We start from the raw sequence: 24,465 nt of genomic DNA on the forward strand, positions 1-24,465 counted from the left end.
GTCCTGCTTCTCTGCTTTCCTCTTTTCATTCACGAACCCTGCGGACACGAACACCAACTCCCCCTCCTCGCAATCGCTTCTCTCTTTCGCTTTTTGTTTTGTGATGCTTCCATAGGAGACACCGTTTATTGCTCCCTATATTGTGTCGTACTCACTTTCCCTGTTTCTTGTCTCCGCTCTATCTGCCTTGTGTCTTCCTCGGCCCTCACACCCGCTGATGTTTTCCTTTTTTTTCTAGCTGGTTGCCGCATCGTCGTTGTCTATTGCGAACTTTCGCGTTTTCTACCTTGTTCGCTCCTTTCCTCGCTACGTGAGTGTGTCTTTACAAGCGTTTTCGTGTTGTCCGATCCCGCAGCAACCAAGGGGAGACCGCCTTTGACCCTCCCTCATCTTGCATACACACACACACACACAAGAAGGTGTACAAGAACTGACGAAATAAGAAAAACACTCATATCCTTCTTGTCGCTGCCGGTGTGCCTCTGTTTCTTGTTTGTGACTTGTCTATTGACGTGTTGTGTGTGTGCGAACCTGTGTAAACAACCACCCTCTCGCGCTGTGTATTCGCGTCGTTGTCGTCTATATAGAGAAAATACGAGCATCGCCTGTGTGTGTCTCCGTCTCCCTCTCCTCCCTCTTCCTCTTGTGTCTTTTCTGATGTTGTATGTATTGCATCTGTGTGTGTGTGTGTGTGTTTCGCATGGGCAGCTGTCCCTGACCGAGAGGGAATATCGACGACGACAACCAAACAAAACAACGGACTAAGGGAAGAAGGCGCAGAGGGTGGAGGAGGCATGTGCTCCCCCCCTCACACACACACAGACAGACAGACACACCCAAGGCCGATGCCGTGAACGGGGCGGACGCGGCCTCACACGATCTTCAGCTCGCCTTTCAGTATTTCTCTCTCGCACTCTCTCTCCTGCACTTTCCCCTTCTATTCTTCCCCTTCTTTCTGTTGACTCCGATCTCAATATCACGACGACCTCTTCGTTTTGTTTGTCTCTTTGTGCTTCTTTGCAACTTCTCCCACTCCCGCGACCACAACCACCTTAGCGAAGCCGACAAATGCGACGATGGCTGTGAAAGCACGGAGCGTCTCTCTCTCTTCTGTCTCACAGAAGCGACACAAGAACGGAGACGAAAACGCGTTCATCTCGCGCAGACCGTCTCGCCGGGTCACGTGCGTCCCCGGTGAAGGTTATTCCATTATGTGGCGGTTTGGGGCTGCCCCACGGACAGAAGACGCTCTTTGTTTTGTGCGTGTCATGCCACTGCTGGCCTCAAACGCACGAGCAGTGTGCCGTGTTGCGTTCGCAGCTGTCGAGGAAGGTTGAGATACCTCACTTCCTTCGCTCCTTCTCATGTGTGCCGTTGGACAGACGCGGCGCTCAAAGCATGCCCTCCACTGCCCCTCCCCTCTCTACTACTTTTACGGCCCATCCTCTGTGTCCTCTGTCACATTGTCACTTTTTTTACCTTGTGTGTTTCGTGACGCGCCTCTGCCACCTCTTGGTGATGGCGGTGACTCGTGCACGACGCTCTGCTGACCGTATCGGTATCAGTGAACACGTCATTCCGAAAACAATTCGGTTATGCACTCGCTTCTCTTGTTCTCTCTCTTATTCAGCATTTCTGCAAGTTGACTCACAGCAGCGCCAACCAGCATACACGCACGCGCACGCACACAACACCACGCACACACAGCAGCAGCAGACTCCTTATAGGTACAAACATATACGCTGGTATTTCTCTGTTTCTCCTTGCCTCCACCTACGCACCCCCCACCCACCCACCCAACAAGGCTTACTCCGCTTTTATTTTTAGTTGTCTTTTTCTTCATTTGCGTGTCTCTTCTCTCTTTTTTTCCCCGTTGTTCGCTCGGTTTTGTGCGCGCGTGTGGCCCTCCGCGTGCCTGTCGCGTTGACGCAGCCAAGCTTTTCCCTCCGGCCGCCGCCGTACCGGACACAACTATCGAAGTCTGTCGTTTATTTGGTCTTTCACATTGCACATTTCTCTCTCTCTCTCTCTCTCTCCATTTCGCTTCTTTTCAGGTTATCGAGAAGGCGTAGTCGACATAGTTGCTCGCTCGCTCAAACACACCTCCACTTGCTTGCCTGCCTGCCGCCCTTCCCCTGCCGGTTGTGCCCCCCCCCCTCTTCTCTGACCACGCTGTTAGCAGCACATTCGCATTCCCTGTCACCAACGGACTCACAGCCATGTATCAGGACTCGAAGATTTTGATGATATTCAAGTCGCTGCGCGACATCGTGGTGATTGGCGACAACGATATGGTTATCACCGACATGAACGCTGCGGCTGTGGCCTTCTTTGGCTGGAAGGTGGATGATGTAAAGGGCAAGAGCATCACCTTTCTCGTCCCCACTCACCCGCTGGATGTACAGGACAACACCGTCACCCTTATGGCACACCTTGCCAACTCTACTGATGTTCCTGTGGTGATCCAAACCACCCGCGACCCCCACGCAACAGTGGTAGCCTGGACGATCTTGCCTATCCGTCTTCCCCGTGTGTACGAGTTCGGGGTGCACATCAACATCCGTGCCGCCCTCACCCCGAAGCTGTCCGTCTCGGACTTGGACTTTAAGAACCGCACGGTGTTCCTGCGTGTGGACTTCAACGTACCGTTCGACCGCGAGACCGGCGCCATTCGCGATGACAGCCGCATCTGTGCAGCGGTGCCGACCATTCGCAAGATCATGGAGGACGGAGGGCGTGTGGTGATTGGGTCTCACCTGGGTCGTCCCAAGAAGCCGAATGCGAATCAATCCCTCAAGCGCATCTTGCCTCGTCTGCAAGAGGTGCTGGAGAAGGAGGTCACCTTCTGCACGGACGCCTTCACGGCTGGCAAGGATGTGAAGAAGATGAGGAGCGGGGATGTCATGCTGCTGGAGAACCTGCGTTTTTTCAAGGGCGAAGATAGCAAGGATGCTGCTGAGCGGAACAAGTTGGCCTCAGCGCTCGCTTCCTTTAGCGATATCTTTGTCTGCGATGCTTTCGGTACCGTGCATCGCATGACGGCCAGCATGACGGGTGTGCCCCGCGTCTTGGGGGCTGGGGTGACAGGCTTCCTCATCGAAAAGGAGATCAGCGCCATCAGTAAGGTAATGCGCAACCCAGAGCAGCCGCTAGTCGCAGTCGTTGGCGGCTCCAAGGTGTCGGACAAGATCAACGTTCTCTCCTCCATCTTCAACTTTGCGCACACAGTGATCATCGGCGGCGCCATGGCCTACACCTTCCTCGAGGCGCAAGGCTACAGCGTGGGCAAGAGCAAGGTGGAGCGGGTAGTGCGGGAGAAGGGACGTGATGTGGATCTGCATAACACCGCTCGCGATCTGATGGATCTTGCCAAGGCCCGCAAGGTGCGCCTCATCCTGCCCATCGATCACAGCTGCGCCAAGGAGTTCAAAGACGCGGAGCCGTTCGTCACGAACAACGCCGACATTCCCGCGGAGTACATGGGACTGGACTACGGCCCCAAGTCCATTCAGCAGGCGAAGAAGGCCGTTGCGGAGGCCCGCACGCTCATCTGGAACGGCCCTCTCGGCGTCTTTGAGTTTTCGCACTTCGCGACAGGCACCAACGCCATCGCGGAGTCCATCAAGGATAACAAGCAGGTTGTCTCTATCGTCGGTGGTGGTGAGACGGCGGCGGCGACCAAAGACTACCACGAGTGCATCACCCACGTGAGCACCGGCGGTGGTGCCTTCCTGGAGCTGCTAGAGGGACGCGCACTGCCAGGCCTCATCTGCCTCACCGCTCGTGCCTCTCCTAAGCTGTAGAGGTGAGGCGACGCGGGACCTGGCAGTGGTGTGTGCGGGGGTGGGCAGAGGTACATCAATGCACAGTGGGTCTGTCTTTGTGCGTGCATGTGTTGTGCGGCCGATGCGTTGGAACGAACTGCATTGCATCACTGCTGGAGTGCATCCTTGTCCCATTCCCAGTTGTCGTCCCCCGCCGCTTAACTCGCCACTTCAGGTCCTGTCGTCTTTAAAGCAACACTGTAAGTAAGTGTGCGTGTGGATGTGTCGATGCTTTTTGATCTCGGCGGCGGGACGGCCTCTCTGCTTCCGTCACGGTGGCCTTCCCCGTCTGGCTTCCACAGCGTCTCATTCCTTACCGTGAGAAGAGAGGGAGAGACATAAACACACACACGCACACGCACACACGCACACACGCACACACATACACACACATATACTTCCGAACTCGTGAGGAAAAGCGAGTGCGACCAAGGCCTTCATAAGAAGGGCGACACACGTACGCACAAAGGAAAAGGAAAACGGAAACATGGCAACGAACGAGAAAGAGACGGCGCGCACGCACACGTAGACTGAGCAAAGAGAGCGAGAGAAGACAGCTAGGCACCACAACATGCGTGTTTACCTTGCGACTGCGTACGACGGTGCACACATCGACCGGCAGCGTAAGGACGATGACAACGAAACGGCAAAAAAAAAACATTCTGTTTTTTTGTTGGCGAAGAATCACGACGTGCTGCACACGCCAGCATTTCTTCTTTTTTGATGTATGTGTGTGTGGGGGGAGAGGGGGGGAGCTTTTACACTGTCCTTTCCGGCTCCGAGGGCGGAGGGACACCTGAGTGCGTGGTATCTCAGGGTCCAGTGCCTCGTGCAGTGGGAGGGGACCAGGCAGCCCCCCTATCCCTGTCCCTGCCGAGACACTTCCGGTGGCGACAAGGGTCAGGCACCTTCGACGGGGGGGGGGGAAGTCGGTGCAATGTGTCGCTGCGGATGTCGGCAGCCAGGCCCTGGATGGCGTGGTGTCGAGGCTGCCCGAGTCAGTGAGCACGTTGGTGCCACTCACATGATTAGGCAGAGTGTCAGCGTGACTCGAGCATATCCCGCCCGGCCCTCACACAGCCTACCAGTGGGAGGGAAGCCTGAGCCGCCCCAAGGAGCGGGTGCACCAGGTGGCGCCCGGCATGATGTGAGCGGCTGTGAGGCGACCTGCGAGGCAGTTGGTGTGTAAAGCTCGGGAGAGCGGACGTGTTCGGGTGACGGCGCCGGCGTTGCCTTCACGTATACTTAGGTCGGCTTCGCACCAGGCGGTTTGGGGGAGGGGGGGTGTCGGGTGTGCTCACTGCTCTATCGCAGAATCGGTGAGCTGGGAAAAAAGTCTTTCCTTCACCGTCTTGCGGCTGTGCTGATTCTCCTGAGTGACCCCTGTGCCACAGAGGCGCCGTGTGAAGCAGCAACGCTTCAGCAGAGGGTATAATAAGAAAAAGGGGCACTTGATGCCAGTCGCATGCGAGACGAAGCATCAAGTCGCGACAGCCATTGTGGCTGTGCTGTATCCTCGAACCTCTGTCGCCTGTCCTTGTGATCACGTTCACTCATCGATCTCGTTGTCAAGCTGACATCTACGTGTTGTCTTGTGCCCGTGTGCCGACCGAAGTGACGTTACGGCAAGGCATGGGCCGGTTGCCATCTTGAGAGCATGGAAAACAGTAGCCGCGTTGCCGTGCTGCGTGTGTGTGTGTTTCCCCCTTCTAATTTCTCTGTCTTTTGTTGTGCTTTCCTCCATCCACGGTAATGAGGGTGTGTGTGTGTGCATTTGCCGTACGTTTCTGCGGCCGACGGGCGCCCGTGTCGCCGCGCTTCGGGACTGGTGCGGGCAAGGAAGAGACCGTCCTCCCTACTTCTCTCCGTGCTTTCTTTCTTGCTTGTGTGCGTGCTTTGCTCGCGTTTCTTGCCTGTCCTTCTGAGTCGACGGTCGCGCACCTTTGGGCACCGCTTCTCTCGGCCGGCGTGCGTTGTTGTGGCGGTGTCGTTTCCTTTCGTCGCTCCCGTTTCCCACCGCTCTTCTTTGCGTGTTTTCGCTCAGATCTCTCCTTTCATGGTCGCTCATGCTCTCATGTTTCGAGATGCGTGCGGATGCTCTGCAGCAGCTACAACAACAGCAGCCAAGTTTCGTGGCGAATAGAGCGTCTCCGTCGTCAGGCGTACGCGGGCGTCTCGCACAGACTCGCAGTCGGCTGTGAATGGTGGGGAAGGGGTGGGCTCCATTGGCGATGGTGGTGGTAGCGGCGTTGTGGTGGGAGCCAAAGAAGGAGAGGATGGTCATCGCCTTATGACCCTCTCTTCCGTTGCTGGCGCGTGCGTCTTACCACCGTCCCCTCAATGCGCTCACTTCTAACCCGCCCTCCCCGCCACTCGCAGCGCGGTGATGCAGCAATGTCGCTGTGAACCATTTCCGTGGCAAACGTGGCAGGGGAACCGTCTTCGTCGCAACGGCAAACACGCACACATGCGCGCCATTTCGTGTGTGCCCTGGACACGCATCTCTTCGCAGCTACTTTCATCCTTTTCCCTGCCACGCTTCTCTCCACAACGCTCGCCTCTCCTCTTTCACAGCTTCACACTTGAGCACGGGAGGGGGGCTTCAACCTTCTTGTTGTACTTGCGTAGTGTTTTCTTCCTCTTCTCCTCCTCCTCTCTCTCTGTAGAGGCCATTAAGGCGCCGACGCAGCGGACACAGTGTCCCAGGGCAGCCGCCGTGCACGGATTCAGGTGTGTGCTTGCTCCGACGATCGTGAGCCACATCTGCGATTTCCAACGGCGAACAGTGTGCGCAGCGCTACTTGCACGATTGTATAAGGGCATCGAGTAAACCTGCTGCCGCCTACCATTGCACGGCACGTACATCCAGTGGGCGAGCGGACCATACCCACCCTTCTCCACCCCTCCTCGTTTTGATTCCGACCTCCCCTTTTTGGTCTCTCGCCCCCGCTGTCTGCCTGCCTTTTCCCGTTCCCTTCTTTTCCGCCTTCTCTGCGTACCACCGACGTAGCAGCGAGGTGTGCGGGCTTGCGTGACCGAGTGCCCTTCCGCTGACTCGATGCTGAAAAGGACTTGATCACCAGAAAACGCAAACTTTTTTGTGTGGGCTCATCTTCGTGAGTGTGGGCACTGCCGCTCCCCTGTGCGCTGCACGCTGTCGTTGCCGTAGCAGCGTACCAGCTCCTCTTCTTTGTTCTCACGATGCAGCCAATCAACCCAAATGACCGGAACACCCAAGCGCAGTTCGTCGAGATTGCTTGCAGGGCAGTCTCGCCGGACCCGACGGTGCGCACGCCGGCGGAGAGAGAGCTTCTAGCTTATCTGGACGCCGTGGATCAACAAAGTGGGCTGCCGCAGCTACTGCTGGAGCTCACCCATGGCGAGACTCCTCATGACACCTTCTTCGCCATTAGCTTTAAAAACATGGTGAAGAAGTGCTGGGATCCATCCACGTCGGAGCACTGCGTCCAGGAGTGCGATAAAGTCGCTGTGCGCGCTACGATTATCGAGAGCATGCTTCGCTCATCGGGTGCGGTGCAGCGGAACTTGGCCGAAGCCATCGCCCTCATAGCTCAGGTTGATTTTCCCACTGCATGGGCCGATGCTTTGTCCCTAATCGTAAAAGTGCTCACTTCCGGAAATGATGTTGCCCAACTGCGTGCTGCGCTGTCCACGTCTCACAGCGTTTTGCGGAAGTACCGCCATCAGGGCGAGTTGACAGAGGCGCTTGTGCACGAACTGCGTGCCATCTATAGCTTGCTGTGCCCCGCGCTGGTTCGCAGCATGGAGTCGCTGCTTTTGACGACGGAGACGCAGGGTGCCAATGTGACCGAGGTGTACAAAGGCATCACGGATGCCGTGGAATGCCTGCGCGATATTACCTCACTAGACCTCGGTGACGAGTTCATCGAGCGCATCGGTCCCATCGTAAGCATGTACAATCAATGCCTCAGCAGGGTAAGCGCGCCGTCGGCCTTGTACGGAGCTCAGGCAAGTGCCATGATCGACATGAACTCGGCCGTGATAGCGTGCATGACGCACTGGCTAAATTCGTTTGACGAGGACTTTGAGAAGTTCGCACCGCAGTTCATCGAAGTCGTGATTGGGATGTTGGCGAATCAGATGAGCAGCGACCCTTCCATGGATGATTTGGTGGTTTGCTCTCTCGAGTTGGTCAGCAGCGCGTGCCGGGGTACCACCCGCTCCCACCTGAACGCGAGAGAGAAGCTGCAGTATATACTTCAGTTCATCATCCTCCCGAATCTTGCACTTCGCGAGGATGATCTGGAGACCTACACGAGCGACCCGGACGAGTATATTAAGAAGAACATTGAGGGTTCCAACTTTCACACTCGCCGCCGCGCCGCCGTGGAGTTGGTGCGCTCCCTGCTTCTATATCTTCCGGAAGTCGCGCGGCCGCTCCTCGCCGAGGTGACCACTTCACTCCTCCAAACTGCACACGGAGACTGGAGGGCCAAAGACACTGCCATCTACCTAGCGTTTGTGCTAGTAGTGGATGGGCAGCTGGTGAACACACAGCGCGGTGTGACGGCGCAGCAGCTCAGCGAAATTATTCCAGTTGCTCAAATCCTTGACGGCCACGTTTTCCCGGAAGTCAGGTGTGATTTGTCAGCGCAGAGCCCTGGCATCGTCAAGGCAGACTGCATGCTCGTAGTTGCAGCCTTCCGTCATCTCATCGCCTCCACGGCATACGAGTTCCTAGTGCCAGCTCTGACTCGCCACATCGCGGTTGGGGACGCCGTGGTGATGACATATGCGGCCCACACCCTCAAGTGCTTTCTTTCCATCACCGAAGCGTCGGCCGCCGCTGCCCTTGAGGCGGTCTTTACGGGAAACGCCCTCAGCATTCTCGAAGGCCTCTGCGTGCGCATCCAACAGACAGAGGCGCCCAATCCGTACCTGATGCAGTACCTCATGAGTGTGTGCTTCCGCTTTCCGAAACTTGTCGCCCCCTTCGCGGCACAGGTGATGGCTTCTCTCCACACGCCGCTGTACAGAGCCGTTCGTAACCCTTCCAACGCGCTGTACAGCCATTGCATGTTCGAGGTCACCTCGAAGTGTGTGGCGCTGCAGCCAGGAGCAAGGGCTGAGTTCGAGGGGATGCTGTGGCCCAACTTCGCACACGTGCTACGCGAGAACGTCGTCGAGTACGTGCCATATGTTCTCCAAATATTTGCCCAACTCGTGCGCACGTACCAGTCCAGCGATGCTGCGCAGCGGTGGGCCGAAAACCCCGCTGAGAACTACCAAGCCCTCGTCTGCCCGCTTACTCAACCGCAGATGTACGAAATGCGTACACAGATACCTGCGCCAGTGTGCTTGCTCTGCGCGTTCGTCGAAGTCTACCCGGGATACATGCATCGGACCGGGCTGACCAACCCAGCTCTGAACGTCTTCAACATATTGGTGCGTCTCAAGAATTACGATAACGAGGGCTTGAACATTCTCACATCTATGCTGCTTGCATACCCTGCGGATGTCATGGACGTGTACATGGACACAGTATTCAAGGTTCTGATGGATCGATTGCAGAGCTCCTCTACACCGAAGTATGTGCGCATCCTGATCCTATTCTTGTCGGTTGTGGTGGTGCAGCGCCGGGACGCTGACTACCTGGCGAATCGCCTCAACAACATCGAGGGCGGCTTGTTCATGCGGGTTCTCGGCAACGTATGGCTGCCTCGCGTGCAGAAGATCACCGGCGATGTGGAGCGCAAGACATGCGTGGTGGCGCTGGCCAGGCTTCTTTGCGAGTCCACGGCGCTGCAGTCTGACACGGCAGCGTGGGTGACGAGTGCTTCCAGTTGCCTCAGGATGCTTCACGATGGCGTGGAGCCGGACGACCACATCAGCTTCACGCCCGCTGCGAGCGCGGCGCCGAATCCAGAGTCCCTGCTCGGCAGTGCCATCGGAGCAGATGAGCTCACCAGCTCGTTTCACCCTCTACGAGAGGCGATGCAAAGTCCGCGTGACGTCTGCAGCCACGTCCCCGACGCCCAAGCGTTCTTTCAAACTGAGTTGTCCAGCTTTCTCAAGGGCCGCGGCGCACACCTCTCCGCCTCACTCAAGCAGTGGCTTGGGCCGCATACTCCTACTTGGCTTCCGTAAGATGGGCGTCACTGGCACGCATGCAGGGGTAACGTTGCGTCTTACTTTCCGGCGGCTCACACTGAGTCCTTAGTGGTGTTTGCAAGACGGGCAAACAACGCGTATACACGGGCGAGTGCATGTGGCATCGCAGGGCAACGAAGTGCAAGCCAAACGCCATACGACAGGGCCGATTCTGCCCTCCTCCTTTTAGTTCGCTGATGATGGAAACGTTTCGCACAACAGACACGATTGGCCTCTCTTCTGACGCATCGTACTTTGTCTTGTTGACCTGCGCAACACGGATGCGGTTGCCGGTGACTCGACGTGTGACTTTCGCGCCTGCGCATCCATGTTGGTCGGGAGAGGGTCTCTTCAAGCGCGGGAAGCATTTTGCGCTGTGTAAGGTCGTCGCAGCATCTTTTCGTTGTTGTCTTTGTAAATCGTCCAGGTTGCGGTTTTCACACATGTACGCGCTTGCGGGTGTGCACGATGTCCTTTCCCCCTTCGTTTCTTCTGTTCTTCTTCACAGTACCACTGATAACGTCGGCCACCCAACCGTGTTATCAGGGTGTAGTACCCACGCTCTGTGTGGGGAGGCCAAGAGCCTGCAAGCCGGCCTCCGGGCACGGCTGCGGCCTCTTGGTGTCGGCGGCCAGAGCTTGGCTGGCGCGCTGCCGAGGAGACGTGCTGGCGTGATGATAATGTTTACACTGCCTCACCAGGAATCAAGAAGACGAAGGAAGCGCATATAGTTTTTTGCCTCTTTCTTTTTCCCAGCTCACCGATTCTGCGATAGAGCAGTGAGCACACCCGACACCCCCCCTCCCCCAAACCGCCTGGTGCGAAGCCGACCTAAGTATACGTGAAGGCAACGCCGGCGCCGTCACCCGAACACGTCCGCTCTCCCGAGCTTTACACACCAACTGCCTCGCAGGTCGCCTCACAGCCGCTCACATCATGCCGGGCGCCACCTGGTGCACCCGCTCCTTGGGGCGGCTCAGGCTTCCCTCCCACTGGTAGGCTGTGTGAGGGCCGGGCGGGATATGCTCGAGTCACGCTGACACTCTGCCTAATCATGTGAGTGGCACCAACGTGCTCACTGACTCGGGCAGCCTCGACACCACGCCATCCAGGGCCTGGCTGCCGACATCCGCAGCGACACATTGCACCGACTTCCCCCCCCCCCGTCGAAGGTGCCTGACCCTTGTCGCCACCGGAAGTGTCTCGGCAGGGACAGGGATAGGGGGGCTGCCTGGTCCCCTCCCACTGCACGAGGCACTGGACCCTGAGATACCACGCACTCAGGTGTCCCTCTGTTATCAAGGAAGTGGATGCGGCGACAGAACGACAAGTGCAGACAGGAAAACAGAGATGCAAGCTGCATATACGGTGTGGGTGGCATGCTGTAGTTCTTTGCGGTGGCCTGGTGAGGGACGCGTGTATTCCATGGGTGCTGCCACGGGCAGATGTTGAACGACGCATTTTAGAGGGTGACCTCCCCCCTCCTCCTTTTTGCCCTCGTGTCATGGGCGATGTGCTTCCAATGGGGGCAAGTCGTGGAGGAGGAGGAGGAGGGGGTAGCGGTGGCGATGGTGTCCCTGATGGGGCACTGGAGCGTTGCCATGTAATGGTCTCGCCGTGGACTGCATGTGAATGGGTGGTTTGGGGGTGCGTCGGGGTTGCGATCGGTGCGCTTGTGGTTTCCGTATATCGTGTGCCGCTTCAGAGCGTAAGATGTTTTTGTGTTTTTCAAGGGTGGGCTCATGTGTGCCGTCTGCGCTAGAACAAGCGAAGGAGCTAATCTGCGGGACGCTGGCTATTGTGTGTATGTGTTTCTTGTTGTATTTCCTCGGTTGATAGGACCGCGACAACGCTGCAAGAGGAGGAAGGGGGGGGGTATCTCTTTGTTCCCGGAGCGGCGCTGTGCTTGTGTTTGCGTGAACACAGTGCATGCCACCTCCTCGGGAAAAAACCGACAGGAACAAAACATGGCAAGATGGAGAGCTGGCCTCTTGATGTGCTCTGTTCGTCCTCTTCTGATCACTCACCGTCCTCCTCCTGCGCTTACTTCTCATTCGGCGCGGCTCACACCCGCTGAAGTCCACCACGATAACGATAGGTGAAAATCCCACAAACTTCAGAGGAAAATTGCAAGAGAGAAAAACAAACAATCCTACCCTTCCCCCAAAAGAGTCAGGCACACACACGCACACGCGCACACAGCAGCAACGGATTGTGAAACGGGAAGGAGGGTCGTTTTCTTTCCACCGGTGAGTTGCCCTGTGCGCACTGCATCAAACACAGGGCGGTCCGTCGGATCCTTCGCGGCTGCTTGGGCTCTTAGACGTAGGCTGGTTTATCGCTCATATTGCATCATGGTCCACTGAGTAACACGTCACGGACAGGCAGGTGTACACACACTTCCCTCGCTTGCTTTGTCGTGTTGGTCAACGCCCTTTTTCACCTCCCCCTTTCTCACACCTCTTCCACACACAGGCTCCACAGACGTGAAATTGTATGTGCACACCCACAGCCACAGAGGCGCACGTGCGTTGTACCGTCAAACCAGATGAGCAATCGTTTTGCGTACCTAGCGGCTATTGCACCACAGCCGCAAACCTCCAACTACCCCACGGTGCACAACATTTATTTTCGCTCTTCACCGCTGTCCACGCTGTCGACAAGGCGGAACACAAAACTCAAGTGCCTCTCGTGCGGCGTATGGGGTGAAAAAAGCACGGTGTGCAAGGTGTGCCTCTCTACCATACCAGGCCCCCGCCGCATCTGCGCGCCCCTCTCTTCAGAGACCGCAAAGCACCAGCCAACCAGTATAGCTCGGCGACACACCGTCGTGCAGCCAGTCACGCAACGTGGCGTGGCAGCAGGCGGCGCTACGGAGAGCAAGAGAGGCAAAACTATCAAAGAACCGGGCCCACAAACCACTGCACGGGCGCTGAATCTACGCGCGTCTCGCAGCCGCGCTTCCCCCGCTCTGCTTATAGCGACAGTGCCGACGCCAGGAACCCTGTCATCCACTGCGGCGCAGGCGCAGCAGCGTAGCCGAGACATTTGAGGTACCTGCGTCATCTGGTTCACGACTTGTGAGCCGTGGAACGTGTACCAAGCCGCGATGCGTTCCTGGGACGTAGAGAGATGGCGGTGTGTCTTTGTGTGGAAGTTGGGGGATTTGGTGCCAGGTGGGTGCAAGGGAGGTTGCAAGAGTTCACACCTCTCCCCGTGCCGTATCGCGACGTGCATCGCTTGATCGTCGCGCCATGATCGTCGTTCCCGAGAAAAAACGAAGCAGCAGGTACAACGAGCGAGGAGGCCCGTCGCGACTTTTCTGTCACCTCGTGCCCTTTGTCTTCCTCTCTACATCTCTGTTTTCTTTTGGTGGTCTCGACACCAATCGCCTCCTCCCCCCCCCCCCTCCCCTCCCCGATGGGCCCTGGGGCAAACTGCCGACGAGCCTCGCGCGTTTCAGTACGACGACGTGTCTCTGCCGTGTTCTCTCTCTATCCAGCAGCTTGGTGGTGGGCCGTAGTCCCCGCCCTTCTCCCCTCCATGCGCGCACTCTCACCTACCTCGTCCATTGCACGCGTGTGCGGATGCGTTTCTCTTTGCCTCTTTCTCTCGCTCCCACCCTAAAAACACACACACACACACACACACACACATACGTACCACGACAATGGCGCGGCGTGTGGGTACGTGTGTACCCATGGGCGGACGTCCTCCTTCGTCGGCTTACGTTCGACACCTCGAGCCCACCTTCAGGTGAGGAAACTCCAGCGTGAATACACACGAAAACGCGAGCACAAGGCTGTCCACCAGCGCACACAATCAAGGTATAGAGGCGATTTGCACGCGTGTGCCACGCAAATTATACACACTTGTGCATCGCACACCACACCTATAGATTTCCACGTCTCAACCCTCGTCGCCACTATTTGCATACTTTAGTGGTTCGTGTGTGTGTGTGTGTGCCAACGCAAAAGAAAGCACGTACAACAGCTTGCCGCATGAAGCTTCACCTAGAGGGCGCTTACGAGGAGCTCTGTGCCGAGTACAACACCACGCCGCTATGTAGCTTCCGCAGCTCTCTACGGAACACGTACGCTTCGCCAGATGGCGAAGTCTTCATAGACGCTTCCTATATTGAGGGCGATAACTTCTGCGTCTTCGCCGAGCTGCTTCGTCGACTGCTGCGGCGGCCCGTCGCATTCATCAAACCCACTATCGTGCAACTGGGCACCGCTGCGCCTCCGCTGGACCACTCCGCCCTCTACGTGCCAGAGGGGCAAGTCGGCCGCGTATACTACGCCGTGCCGCCTCGTCTACTGCGAATCAAGCTGCTCCTCTCGCGCAACGTGAACAATGCAGATGTAGAGCGCGTGTGCCGCCTCATCGTGGCACAGAAGGTGTTGGACTGCGTTCCGTTCCAAGCATTGCACAGTAACTCTACGAAGGCAAATGTCCAAGCCACGGGTATCCTGCCGCAGCTGAGCTGGCCGGAGAGAGCAGCCATCGAAAGCATCGACCTGCACAACTGCGTGTTTGTTTCCCTTCCAGGTGGGCGGGCCTTGCGTGCTGCCGCGCGGCGCAACGTGTACGTTCAAAACGTCTTCCTAGAGGGGTGCAGCGTGAATGCGGCGGTGGTGGCGCAAATAGCGCGAGCGACTCGCGGCAATAGGGAGCAGTTTCGCCTCGTCTGTGCCTCGTCCTGACGCTTGTGCAGCATGCACACGCGTGCGGACGAGCCTCCCCGCAAAGCAAGCCCAATGAGCGAGTGTTGACGGGCAGCCGACACGCGGTGTGCGGAAGCGACACCGCCAAGGCTCCCTCCCACACATGTGATGAGGCTGTGGAGGGGCGCTCAACGATTCGAGGACAGGAGGCAGCGGGGAGACGCACATTGCCTGTCTTCTTTGCGCTTGTTCGAGACGCCGTTCTTGGTTGATCCTGGTGGTACTCGCGATTCATCATATAGCCAACCCCGTCGCCTTCTGGGTTCTCTCGCACTCCTTACTGCGTCCATTCCTCCCTTGTTTCTCCGCGACGCCTCTGTTGCCTCTTTCTTCGCCTCTCCCCGTTGGTGCCGGCGGCTTTATCGATTCTTTTGCCGCTGTCCTTTTTTCTTAGTTCGGCGCACGCCTGGGGCACTTCTCTTCATCTTTTCATCGAATCAACACGGCGATGATGGGCTGTTTGCTCTTGAAACGAATTGCGCGACGTGGACGGGGGTGGCAGAGGGAGAAGTGCATGCGCACAACTCACGGAAGACGCTGCCGTTGCCTTCGTCGGAGAAAAAAAAAACATTATTATATGTCGTTTGCGCGTAAGGGAGGCATTCGCCTCCTCGACTGCTGCCCACGCCCCGCGAGCACACTGGAAGCCAAACGTACACGTCCGGAGCCGCGAAGAGGGTGAGCCACTGCAGCTCTGCACGGTGGAACGAGAGTAGCGAGAAGGGAGCGTTTCATGTGCGCTTGTCATATTTGAAGGGTCTGCTGCAGACGTGCACACACGCAGGCACAGCCACACGTTTGTACTCGTGCGGCGGACTGTCCGCGCGTGTGTGTGTGGTTTCTACCTTTCGCTCTCTGTGACCGTTTGTGCGATTTTTCTATGCACCCTGTTGTTTGACCCGACTTCGGTCGCAGCACACCCGCCTTCGTCGTGGTAGCTGGCATCGCTTTACGTCTGCTTCGGCTCCCTATTCCGCACTCAGTGGCCTGTTTACACGTTATGCCTCTCGCCACCTCCTACGCACGCAGGCATGTCGCACCTCTCATTGTGTCATCATCCGCGTTTCCTCCGTTTTCATGCTCTTCAGCGCGGGGGATGCCAACGGGTAAGCGCCTGCACATTGGTCTTCGTGTGTGATGACGTCCCTGTGACCGTCGACTTCTCTTTTGTTTTTGAAGGGGTGCGCCACAAACGGAGGCGTGGGAGGGCTGGCCGATAAATCGTGTGACGACGACGACGAGCCGAAACACTCTGCACCGTTCCGGTGGCGCGCTTCACCCGCCATGCGGCCTCTCTTCACCCCCATTTCGCTCTTCACGTTTCAGATCTCGAGGAGTCGAGTCATTGCAAGCCTTTGGCTCTTGCCTCGCTCCGCCCCTGGCTTACCCACCGCGACAGGGACCCGTGCGCGACGGACGGGGGGGGTATATGTCTGTCTGTCGTTTTGTGCGTAGTGTTACCCGGTGAGGACTTGAAAACAGCCGAATTCTCGCGGATCGCTTTGCCGGCGCTTGCAGCATGAAGAGCGCGAGTGGAGGGATACCAGAGTGGTATACTCTTCCACGGAAACAAGGAACTCGCCCCGCTCGGAAGCGCTTTGGACCATGTGTTGGAATGCGACATGCTCACCTCTCGACATCAATCTCTCCACCCTCTTTTCTTGTTCTTGCTTTCGGATGTGGGAACTCGCAGATTCACACGGATCCTTCGTCGACTCTCTGTGTGTAACGCGGTCTTCTGCTATTTCGTCTCTCGCTGTCGTGTTCTTTTTCTTTTGCTGCTGTTGTAGTTTTTATACCTCTCTGTGTGCCTCTCTCTCTCTCTCTCACTCAGTCGACACACGCTGCGGAGCTGCCATACGTGACTACGCTTCTGCTGTTTTCTTTTGTTTGTATGTTTTGCGTTTTCATCGCGTGTGTTCACGTCTCGCGATCATATACGTTTCTAGTTTAGTGCCACTTCGCGCATAGCGGTGCTCTTTGTCGTATCTGCAGTCGTGCGTTTTACCGTACCGCTCTCTCTCTCCTCGTACCGGCCGTGGCGTGGCTCGTGTGAGGCAGCGCTTCCACTCGCCCGTTTCTTGCAGGCTGAGTGAAGCACAGCAGCAGCACCCCCCCCCTGCTCTCTTGCCTGCTGTGTGGCTGAGGACACATTGCGGACCGGATTCGCTAATCATGGCCACGGTTTACACTAGCGTGCCTGGGAAGGATTTCGCAAAGGGTGTGACGCTGGATGAGGCGAATCGCATCGTGCGCGTTGACGCAGGCCTGCCGTTGCTGTCCGCCTTGCAGGTGGGCATGATCGTGCGCTCCATTGGCGGGGTGCCGGTAGGGGATGGCCGATGCGAACAGGCCCGCCACCACAGCAACCGATCGCAGGTGCTGGTGGTGCTTGGCGCGCCGCCCAAGGACGAATTTGATCTATGCTCTGACGACGACGACGCAGCAAACCTTAAGCCTCCGTCGACACTTCCTCCGCTGCCGCCGGAGTTCAACAATAGTGTGGCCCAGAACAGCTCCGGTGTTGTCTATGAGGCCACAGTGAAGTGCGGGGAGGGCGGTTGCGTCATCATCATGTGCGAGGGGGCCAATCCGGCCTTAGCCATTACCTTGGCGGCCGAGAAGGCAAAGGCAGAGGTCATGTACATTGATACGGTGGCTCGCATGAAGACACGGCAGACGCTTGAAAATGCCGGCGAGGTGTTGAAGAAGTCGCTGGAGAAGGGACTGTGGATCTACGTGGAGCAGGCGACCAAGTCTATCACGCTGCTGCGCCAGATTAGCGACTGCATTATGGAGGTCCGGGCGGCGGGCAAGATGCACGCTCAGTCTCGCGTGTTGCTCATGTGTGAACCGCATCCCCACTTCCCCGAGGCGCTGATGCGCGGGAGCGTGACACTTCGCAGCCGGCTGCAGAACAACAATATGGCGGAGGTGGACATTCGCGAAGACCTATCGGAGAGCGCGCACCGAAAGCAGGCTATCCACGGCGATGATGTCGCGTCAAGTGAGACTGCCGCGAAGCCGGAGGTCACCAAAACCCGCAAGAAGGTGCGCATCTCGAATCAGGTGAACATTGTGCACCTCGAGAAGAGCACCTTCATGGAGATGAGCGCGAGCGCGCAGCCTCCACTGGAATCTGGCACATCCCACGACGGCATCTCACGCGTGGCCAAATACTCCTTCGGCTCGAACGAAAACTTGATTTCTCTCTCCTACGTGCGCGACCACCGCTTCGCGATCGGCACGAATAGCGGCTACGTAGTCCTGATCGACCGCAACGGGCTCCCCCTGATCCAGTTCCGGCCCCACAAGGCGTGCATCTGGGATGTCAGTTTCTCCTCTCAGTTTGACTTCTCCACTGCCTGTGAAGACGGCACGAGCGTCATCTACAAATACTCGTTGGCCAACCAGGAGCTGACAACGGTGTCCGTGGCCTCTTTCCAAAACGACGTGTTCGCCGTCACGTACGCAAACCCGAATGACGTGAATAGCGGGGTGCTTTCCGGCGGGCTCAGCGCCACTGTCTGCGTCTTGCACTCAGACCGGCAAAACAGCTCCTTTATCGCCTGCCGCACGTCTATTCAAGCCATGTGCGCCACTCAGATGAACCAGGTGATCGTCGGCGGCGGAACGGGCGCCTGCACACTTATCGATACGAATCACTGCGTGGTGACAGACATTACTCACGCTCACAACAAGAAGGTGCCGGCCGTCGGTACACACGGTAACGTAGCCGTGACCGGTGGCTTCGACTGCGTCTTGCGCCTCTGGGATGTGCGCAACGGCTTCCATTTGACGTCACAGCGACAACTGAACGAGGTGATTACGGCGGTGGCGATGAATGAACGCTACATATCAGCGTGCAGCGGCTCGAGCCTGTACGTGTGGGACCCGCGTAAAATGGATCGCACGCTGGCGGTGAAAGCGAATGCCTGGAAGGACTTGACGCGTGGACTCGTTCTAGACGGCAGCACAATTGTGACCGCCTCCGTGGACGGCGTGGCACGCATCTGGGAGGTCAGCTAATGCGGGGTGCGAGATACTGGCCGGGCAGGTGTGCCGTATATTGGTGTAGGGAGGCGCTGGGGGACAAGAGCGAAGCGGCGCCGTTGTCTGTAGACATGCGTGGGCGTGTACGTGTGTGTATCGTCCTCTCTCGCCGGCCCCCCTACGCATGAAGCGATGTAGCAGGCCCACACATGGCGACGCCCACATGCGAGGATGCTTGCTGCCTCTCCGCCTTATCAGCTGCCCCCCTTCCCCCTCCCCACAGTCGTAGTCAGGCGCGCGCGCACACACACACACACGCATGTTTCTCCATTTATACTTCTTGGCCTCATCATACACACTTATACAAATGCCTCTGTGCGCGTGTTTGCGTGTGTGCCCGTTGCACTGCTTGTCGGTGACGAGGGAGAAGGCGACGGAGGAGGGTTGAAGGTGTGTAACACAGCGCCCAACGAAGGCTGCGCCCTTTATGTAGACATGAGGAGGCAGAATTGCCGCGGGAGAGAGAGAGAGGGAGGGAAAGGCCACAATGAGCGACGCCGTGACACAGATGGCGCCTCACGTATTTCTTTCCCTTTGCTTTGTGCGTTCTTTTGTTTTACTTCTTCTCCATGCTCGCTCTGTGTCTCCCCCCTCCCCTCTCTCTCTCCCCTCCGCTTCCCTCTGGGCAGCGCTGCGTGGACTTGCACGTGGGCAAGAACGACGCAGCCGTTCCTCTGCTCCTTCTTTTTCGGCTTATCCTTCAACAGGGAGGATGGGACAGTCGAGTTGATCAGCGGAGGAGGCATGTAATTTGGACGGCCAGGGCCGAAGAGCTGGCGGGCATGCGTGGTGGAGATAGCAACTGCGTCACCTTGGGCCGGTGTGGACGTGCGAGGTGGAGGAGCGGAGCCCATCCGATCCCGCAGAAGGAGCACATGAACGATGGACAGAGCCACAGAGACATCTTTAGAGCGCAATATTTGGGCGAGTCGGATTTCATATCCACGCACAAGGGTGTACACATGCTCGCGTAAGTGCCGGGGTATCCGGGGCGATGAAGTGTCTCGGTGTGCTGTTTGTAGCGGAACCGTGGCGTTAAACCGCTTTAACGGATCACACTACCATTCCTCATCCACCTACCTTCCTCTCTCCCACTCTCGTTTTCTTGCTTCCTTTCCTTTCTGGCGGTGGGTCGTTTGCTACCCACAGGCGTTGCCATTGCTGCCGCTTTTGTTTTTCTGCTTGCTGTGCTGGTGGTATCTCTTTCGCGGGCTCTCTCGTGCGCCTTCGCGTTGATATCCGTGGTTGCCTTTTTAAGTTCTTGTTTGCCTCCCTCCTCTTTGATGTATGCGCATGGTGGAGAGCCTTATGGCGGTGTTTCGTGAATCCACAGACATTTGCGTACGTCTCTCGATGCCTTTTTTTCTTTTCTGTGTGTGTTTGCACCTCGACGCCGGTGCCCCGAAGCGGTTGTGCGGTTTCGTGTGCTTCCTCTCCTCCTCTTTCTAGTCGATTGGCTTTTCCGTGCACGCCCACTGCGCTGCTCCGTCGCCTTCTTCATTACTTTTCCACTCTGGCTGCCTTGATGCGTTTTTCGCTTTGTTTCGTTTTGTTTGAATGCTTCTCTATCTTCGTTTTCGCACTCATGACACGTCTCTTCATGTCACGGCTGCCAAACGATACCACCTTTCCAGATTGCCGTATGGGGGGATGCATGCTCACTGAGAGGATGGCTTCCACTGGTGCTGCTGATCCGGCCAACTCACCCCGCCCATTTTCGCGCTCCACCGCTGCCGTGACAGAAAGGGGCAGTGGAAGCGCATAGAGAGAGAGAGAGAGGAGAGAGGAGAGAGGAGAGAGAGAGGGGGGCAGGAAGGAAAGACTTTGTGGTACTGGCGGGTCGCGCATTTGTCGATGAAAAATGCCCAGTGACCACAACGATGGTACGGTGAACGGAGCGCTGGCCGATGCAAGGCAACCGCATCTTTGGTTGCCAGCGAGGCTGCTGCCCTCGCCATCTCTGTTCGCTTTGCGATCTCTTCTGCGCCTGCCCAACACCGCAGCCGCTTTGCCCCCCCCCCTCTCTCCCCTCCTCTCCCGCTGCACAGAAGCAAGCGCTCGGTGCTCATGCTCTCACCCCCTCTCTCGCCCGCTCCCTTCCGCGCTGCATAACTTTCCACCCTGATACTCACGTTTGACGTCATTTCTCTTCTTAGATTGCTCGACACTCTTGTCCGCATCCGTCGCGTGTAAGTGTGTTTGCATCCAGTGAGACGATCCTCTAGGGGCCTGTTCAGTCCTGCCGGGGGATCACCGCGTCTCTACCGCTTGGCAGAGGAACTGCCTTTGTTGTCTGCACCGTGCACCCTCCGCCTACCACCGCGGCGTACGCAACTCTCTTCTCTCGAGAGTTCACTCATTTTTTTCCTGTCGCTCAGCCTCGCTCTACTGTGTCTCCCTTCTTTCCCCCTTATTACATACGTAATGTCTACCGGCGCAGATGCCGCAGGGGACGGCGGTGACGTCGCCGCTCCTAAAGATGCCCCAGCACCCAAGCAGCGTGTGCGGATTTCCGATAGCATGCGTGAACTAAGCGCAGATCTGCAGCAACTCGAGGACCTGGGCCTCTCCCTCGACCCTCTGAGACCTCCGTCTTCTGACAGCGTGGAGCATATTCTCATCACGGACAGCTGGAGCTGCAGCATGTGCGGCACCACCGGCGCGGCCATCTGCCCCCTCACCGGGAAGCCGCATCGTCGGCGTCTCGTTAGCATTGCCCAGCATGCCCTTCGGCTGATTGAGCTGCATGTCGGAAAGATGTACGTGCGACCAGCACCGCTGTCGAAGCGCGTCGGCGGCGAGGTGCAGGTGCGGATCCAGCGACGGCTGACCATGAATCCGCACACTTTTCTCTTGGCGTTCTACTTTGCGTCGCAGGCATCGACGGCCCCAGAGGCTGCCGCTGATGGGGCACGGGCACCGCCACTTTCGCGAAAGTCCGGCACACCCGGCAGCCGTGGAAGCGCAGAGTGGACTGGAGAGTGTGCGCGCCACTTGCTCGATGTCGTGCGCGAGATTAAGGTGTACGGCGCATCTCCGACAGACGACGCCTACTGTCACTCGCTTCTGAAGTCGATGCGAGGCGCGTGGCTGCAGTATTCGCGGCAGGTTAAGCGGGAGCTGGCGACAGACAGCGCTAGCGAGTTCGAGTCTCCAAAATCGCGGCTGGGCGATGAAAGCACGCAGGCCTCACCGCCCCAAACAGGGAAGGCTCGTGATGAGCTTGTGAGCTGCACCCGCGCGACGCTTATAGAGGCGGTGGCGCACTCCCGAAAGGATCCAGACAACCACGACCTAAAGAGATTCACCGCGCTTCTCTATCAGCGGCTCTCCCGGCTCTGCACCGCCGACGAGTTCGCCGATGTCAAGCGGCGCGTCGAGCAAATCGAGGCGTACGACCCCACGCGACGGATCGAGTACGCCACCCCTCCGTGTGTCATGCTCGACGCGAACACAACAGCCTCCGAAGACGAGGCCGGCGGTGCGACAGCGGCGTTGGCGGGGTCTTCCACACCAGGCGGTGCGACGGCGTCCGGCTGTGAGCGCCGGCATGCTGGGCCTGAACTGCCGCCTGGGTGGTATGTTGATGAGCGGGGTATCTCACGCCCGCCGGCCGACCACGAGGAGCGCAAGCGGCGCGAGCGCTATCTTCAGAAAGAGTTCAAGGCTCAAAAGGCATATGAAGCGGTCATGCAGATGGAGACGGACAAGGACAAGCCGGAGCGGCCGCAGGCGAGGATGGCTGCAGCCCTTACCCAAGCAGAGCTGCAGCTGCTGGCCACGGACCTCAACACAACCCCGCCGCACCTGCAGCGTCTCTTCGGCCTCCTGGCACTTGTGGAGGATCGTTTTGTGGAGGCGCTGCCACCTCGGCTGCGTCCGCGTTTGCGACAGGAGTTCCATGATGTGCTGGACTGGAACATCATTCAGCGCCAAGCTCGCGGTAACGCGCGCAACATCTCCAACCTGGTGCGGTTCGTTGGTGAAAAGGTGATCGAGTGCAGCTCTCCAGTGCGCGAGGCCACCATGATGGCCCGCATGTCTGCCGTGTGCGACAATATCGAGCACTGCACGCCTGACGTCGGCACCGCTGTGGCGAACGCGTTCGCTTTTCTTTTTGAGGCCATTCGCGAGCTGCGCGAGGACGTCGCGAAGTTCTCCCTTGTTATGATTAATGCGTCGCTGAAGCAAAACGCGGTGCAATACATTCAAGAGTTCATCTCTGCATGCTTGCCGCTGCCGCGCAAGTGGGTCCACTCAATCGCCTTCCTGCAGCGCTTCATCAACGACGAGCGGGTGCTGTTGTGGTCCTCGGTGAGCGTACCCCTGGCGTGGACGTCCGTCACGGCAGAGGAGCGACGGGTGCGCGGTGCGCTGCTGATCGGAACGCTGGACTTGCTGCGCAGTGGCCGGCACACGAGTCTCGATCGCTGGGTGGACTTGCCGCCGGAGATATTCTACTTCGAGAAGCACATCATCTTCAAAGCAGCCAATACGGTGCAGGAATGCACGCTGCTGCTGCTGCTGGACGGCGCCATCTCGAGCGTGCTTGCGCGCCGCGCGATGAAGCCGTCGACGGTGTCGACCGTCATTCGCCACCTGCATAGTCAAATTATGTCGCTTCTCGCCGAGGACATCCGTCTAGATACTCTCAAGGACTCGGTGATCGACTTCGTCGAGAGTCAGCTGTACCACCTACATGTTGGGGAGGCTGCGCCCGACGACACGGCCTCGCTTGCGGCGGTTGCCCCGAAAGTTACCCTAGCAGACACCGAAAAGCAGACGGTGCGGTCCACCATTGACAAGATGACCAACACTGAGGACCCACTCTATGTGACGTTTGAGCGGCGCGTGCTGCAGTTCATGGAGGCCATGCTGGTGAGGAACACCGATGACGTGGCGCCTCTTGGATTAGTGACGGACACGCTGAAGCAGCAGGTTCAACTACTGCGCCACATGCTGGTGTTCCATTGGGAGGTGTACATGCCATCCTACCGTGAGCTGCTCCCGTCATTGTCGCTTGAATCGACGGCTACTGTGACGTGAGCCGGCGCCGCTCCGCCCACAGCAGCCTTTGCGAGCTACTCGACGGAGGCGCTTGGGTGGGATCATGGAGGTATGCGAATGCGTGTGTCGCCCTGATGGGGTGAGTGGTGTCTTGTTGGCGTCGCGCATATGTGTCAGATGCTTCCGCCGCTCTCACTCTACACGGGTGTGTGCGCGTGTGTGGTTGTGCCATGTGTCCGAGCTCGGCGCAGCGTGTCGAAAGTGATGCAGTGGTGCGATTAGCGTTGTCGTGCTCAAACGTCAGTCAACGCGGTTATTGTATGAGAGCCTCGTGTATGTGCTCGACTCTGTTCGTCCTGCCTCCACGGAGGCGTCTGTGCACGAGTGTACGTACACTTGCGCAAAAACCAGCCGGGTGCACACCCACATACACATGCACTCTCTCTTTCTCTTATGTAAAGTTGTGCTTGTGCGAATGTATGAGCTGCACTTCCCTGAGCATGCTCCTTTCCATTCCTTTCTCTAACACGCCCAGCGCCTCTGTTTCCGTTGTTTAGGCTCGTGTGTAATGATTCTCTCTCGTCGCTGTCTCGACTCTACAGCCCTTCGCGCATCACCGACGCGGAGCCTGACCCCTCCCCCTCCTCCTTCTTCCCTCTGACCGCTCCTCGCACTGCACTTGCGCGGCGTGCTTGTGACAACGCGCACGGTGCGGACGGCTG

At 57.8% G+C, this 24,465-nt stretch overlaps 5 protein-coding genes across 5 annotated transcripts; all 5 read left to right on the plus strand.

Annotated features, from left to right (window-relative positions):
- Positions 1–2,219: 2,219 nt before the first annotated feature.
- LMJF_30_3380 (putative PAS-domain containing phosphoglycerate kinase) lies at positions 2,220–3,803 on the plus strand (the record flags this gene model as incomplete). Its single annotated transcript, XM_001684895.1, has 1 exon — positions 2,220–3,803. One exon carries the CDS (start codon positions 2,220–2,222, stop codon positions 3,801–3,803), a length of 1,584 nt encoding a protein of 527 aa, XP_001684947.1.
- A 3,222-nt stretch (positions 3,804–7,025) lies between these two features.
- LMJF_30_3390 (putative CAS/CSE/importin domain protein) lies at positions 7,026–9,953 on the plus strand (the record flags this gene model as incomplete). Its single annotated transcript, XM_001684896.1, has 1 exon — positions 7,026–9,953. The coding sequence occupies one exon, from the start codon at positions 7,026–7,028 to the stop codon at positions 9,951–9,953; it is 2,928 nt and encodes a 975-aa protein (XP_001684948.1).
- Positions 9,954–13,957: 4,004 nt separating this feature from the next.
- On the plus strand, positions 13,958–14,662 carry LMJF_30_3400 (hypothetical protein; the record flags this gene model as incomplete). The annotated part of the gene is made up of 1 exon (XM_001684897.1): positions 13,958–14,662. The coding sequence occupies one exon, from the start codon at positions 13,958–13,960 to the stop codon at positions 14,660–14,662; it is 705 nt and encodes a 234-aa protein (XP_001684949.1).
- A 2,196-nt stretch (positions 14,663–16,858) lies between these two features.
- On the plus strand, positions 16,859–18,712 carry LMJF_30_3410 (conserved hypothetical protein; the record flags this gene model as incomplete). The annotated part of the gene is made up of 1 exon (XM_001684898.1): positions 16,859–18,712. The coding sequence occupies one exon, from the start codon at positions 16,859–16,861 to the stop codon at positions 18,710–18,712; it is 1,854 nt and encodes a 617-aa protein (XP_001684950.1).
- Positions 18,713–21,160: 2,448 nt separating this feature from the next.
- LMJF_30_3420 (conserved hypothetical protein) lies at positions 21,161–23,782 on the plus strand (the record flags this gene model as incomplete). Its single annotated transcript, XM_001684899.1, has 1 exon — positions 21,161–23,782. One exon carries the CDS (start codon positions 21,161–21,163, stop codon positions 23,780–23,782), a length of 2,622 nt encoding a protein of 873 aa, XP_001684951.1.
- Positions 23,783–24,465: the final 683 nt, after the last annotated feature.

This window comes from Leishmania major, chromosome 30 (assembly GCF_000002725.2).
Source record: "Leishmania major strain Friedlin complete genome, chromosome 30".
Classification (NCBI taxonomy): domain Eukaryota; phylum Euglenozoa; class Kinetoplastea; order Trypanosomatida; family Trypanosomatidae; genus Leishmania; species Leishmania major.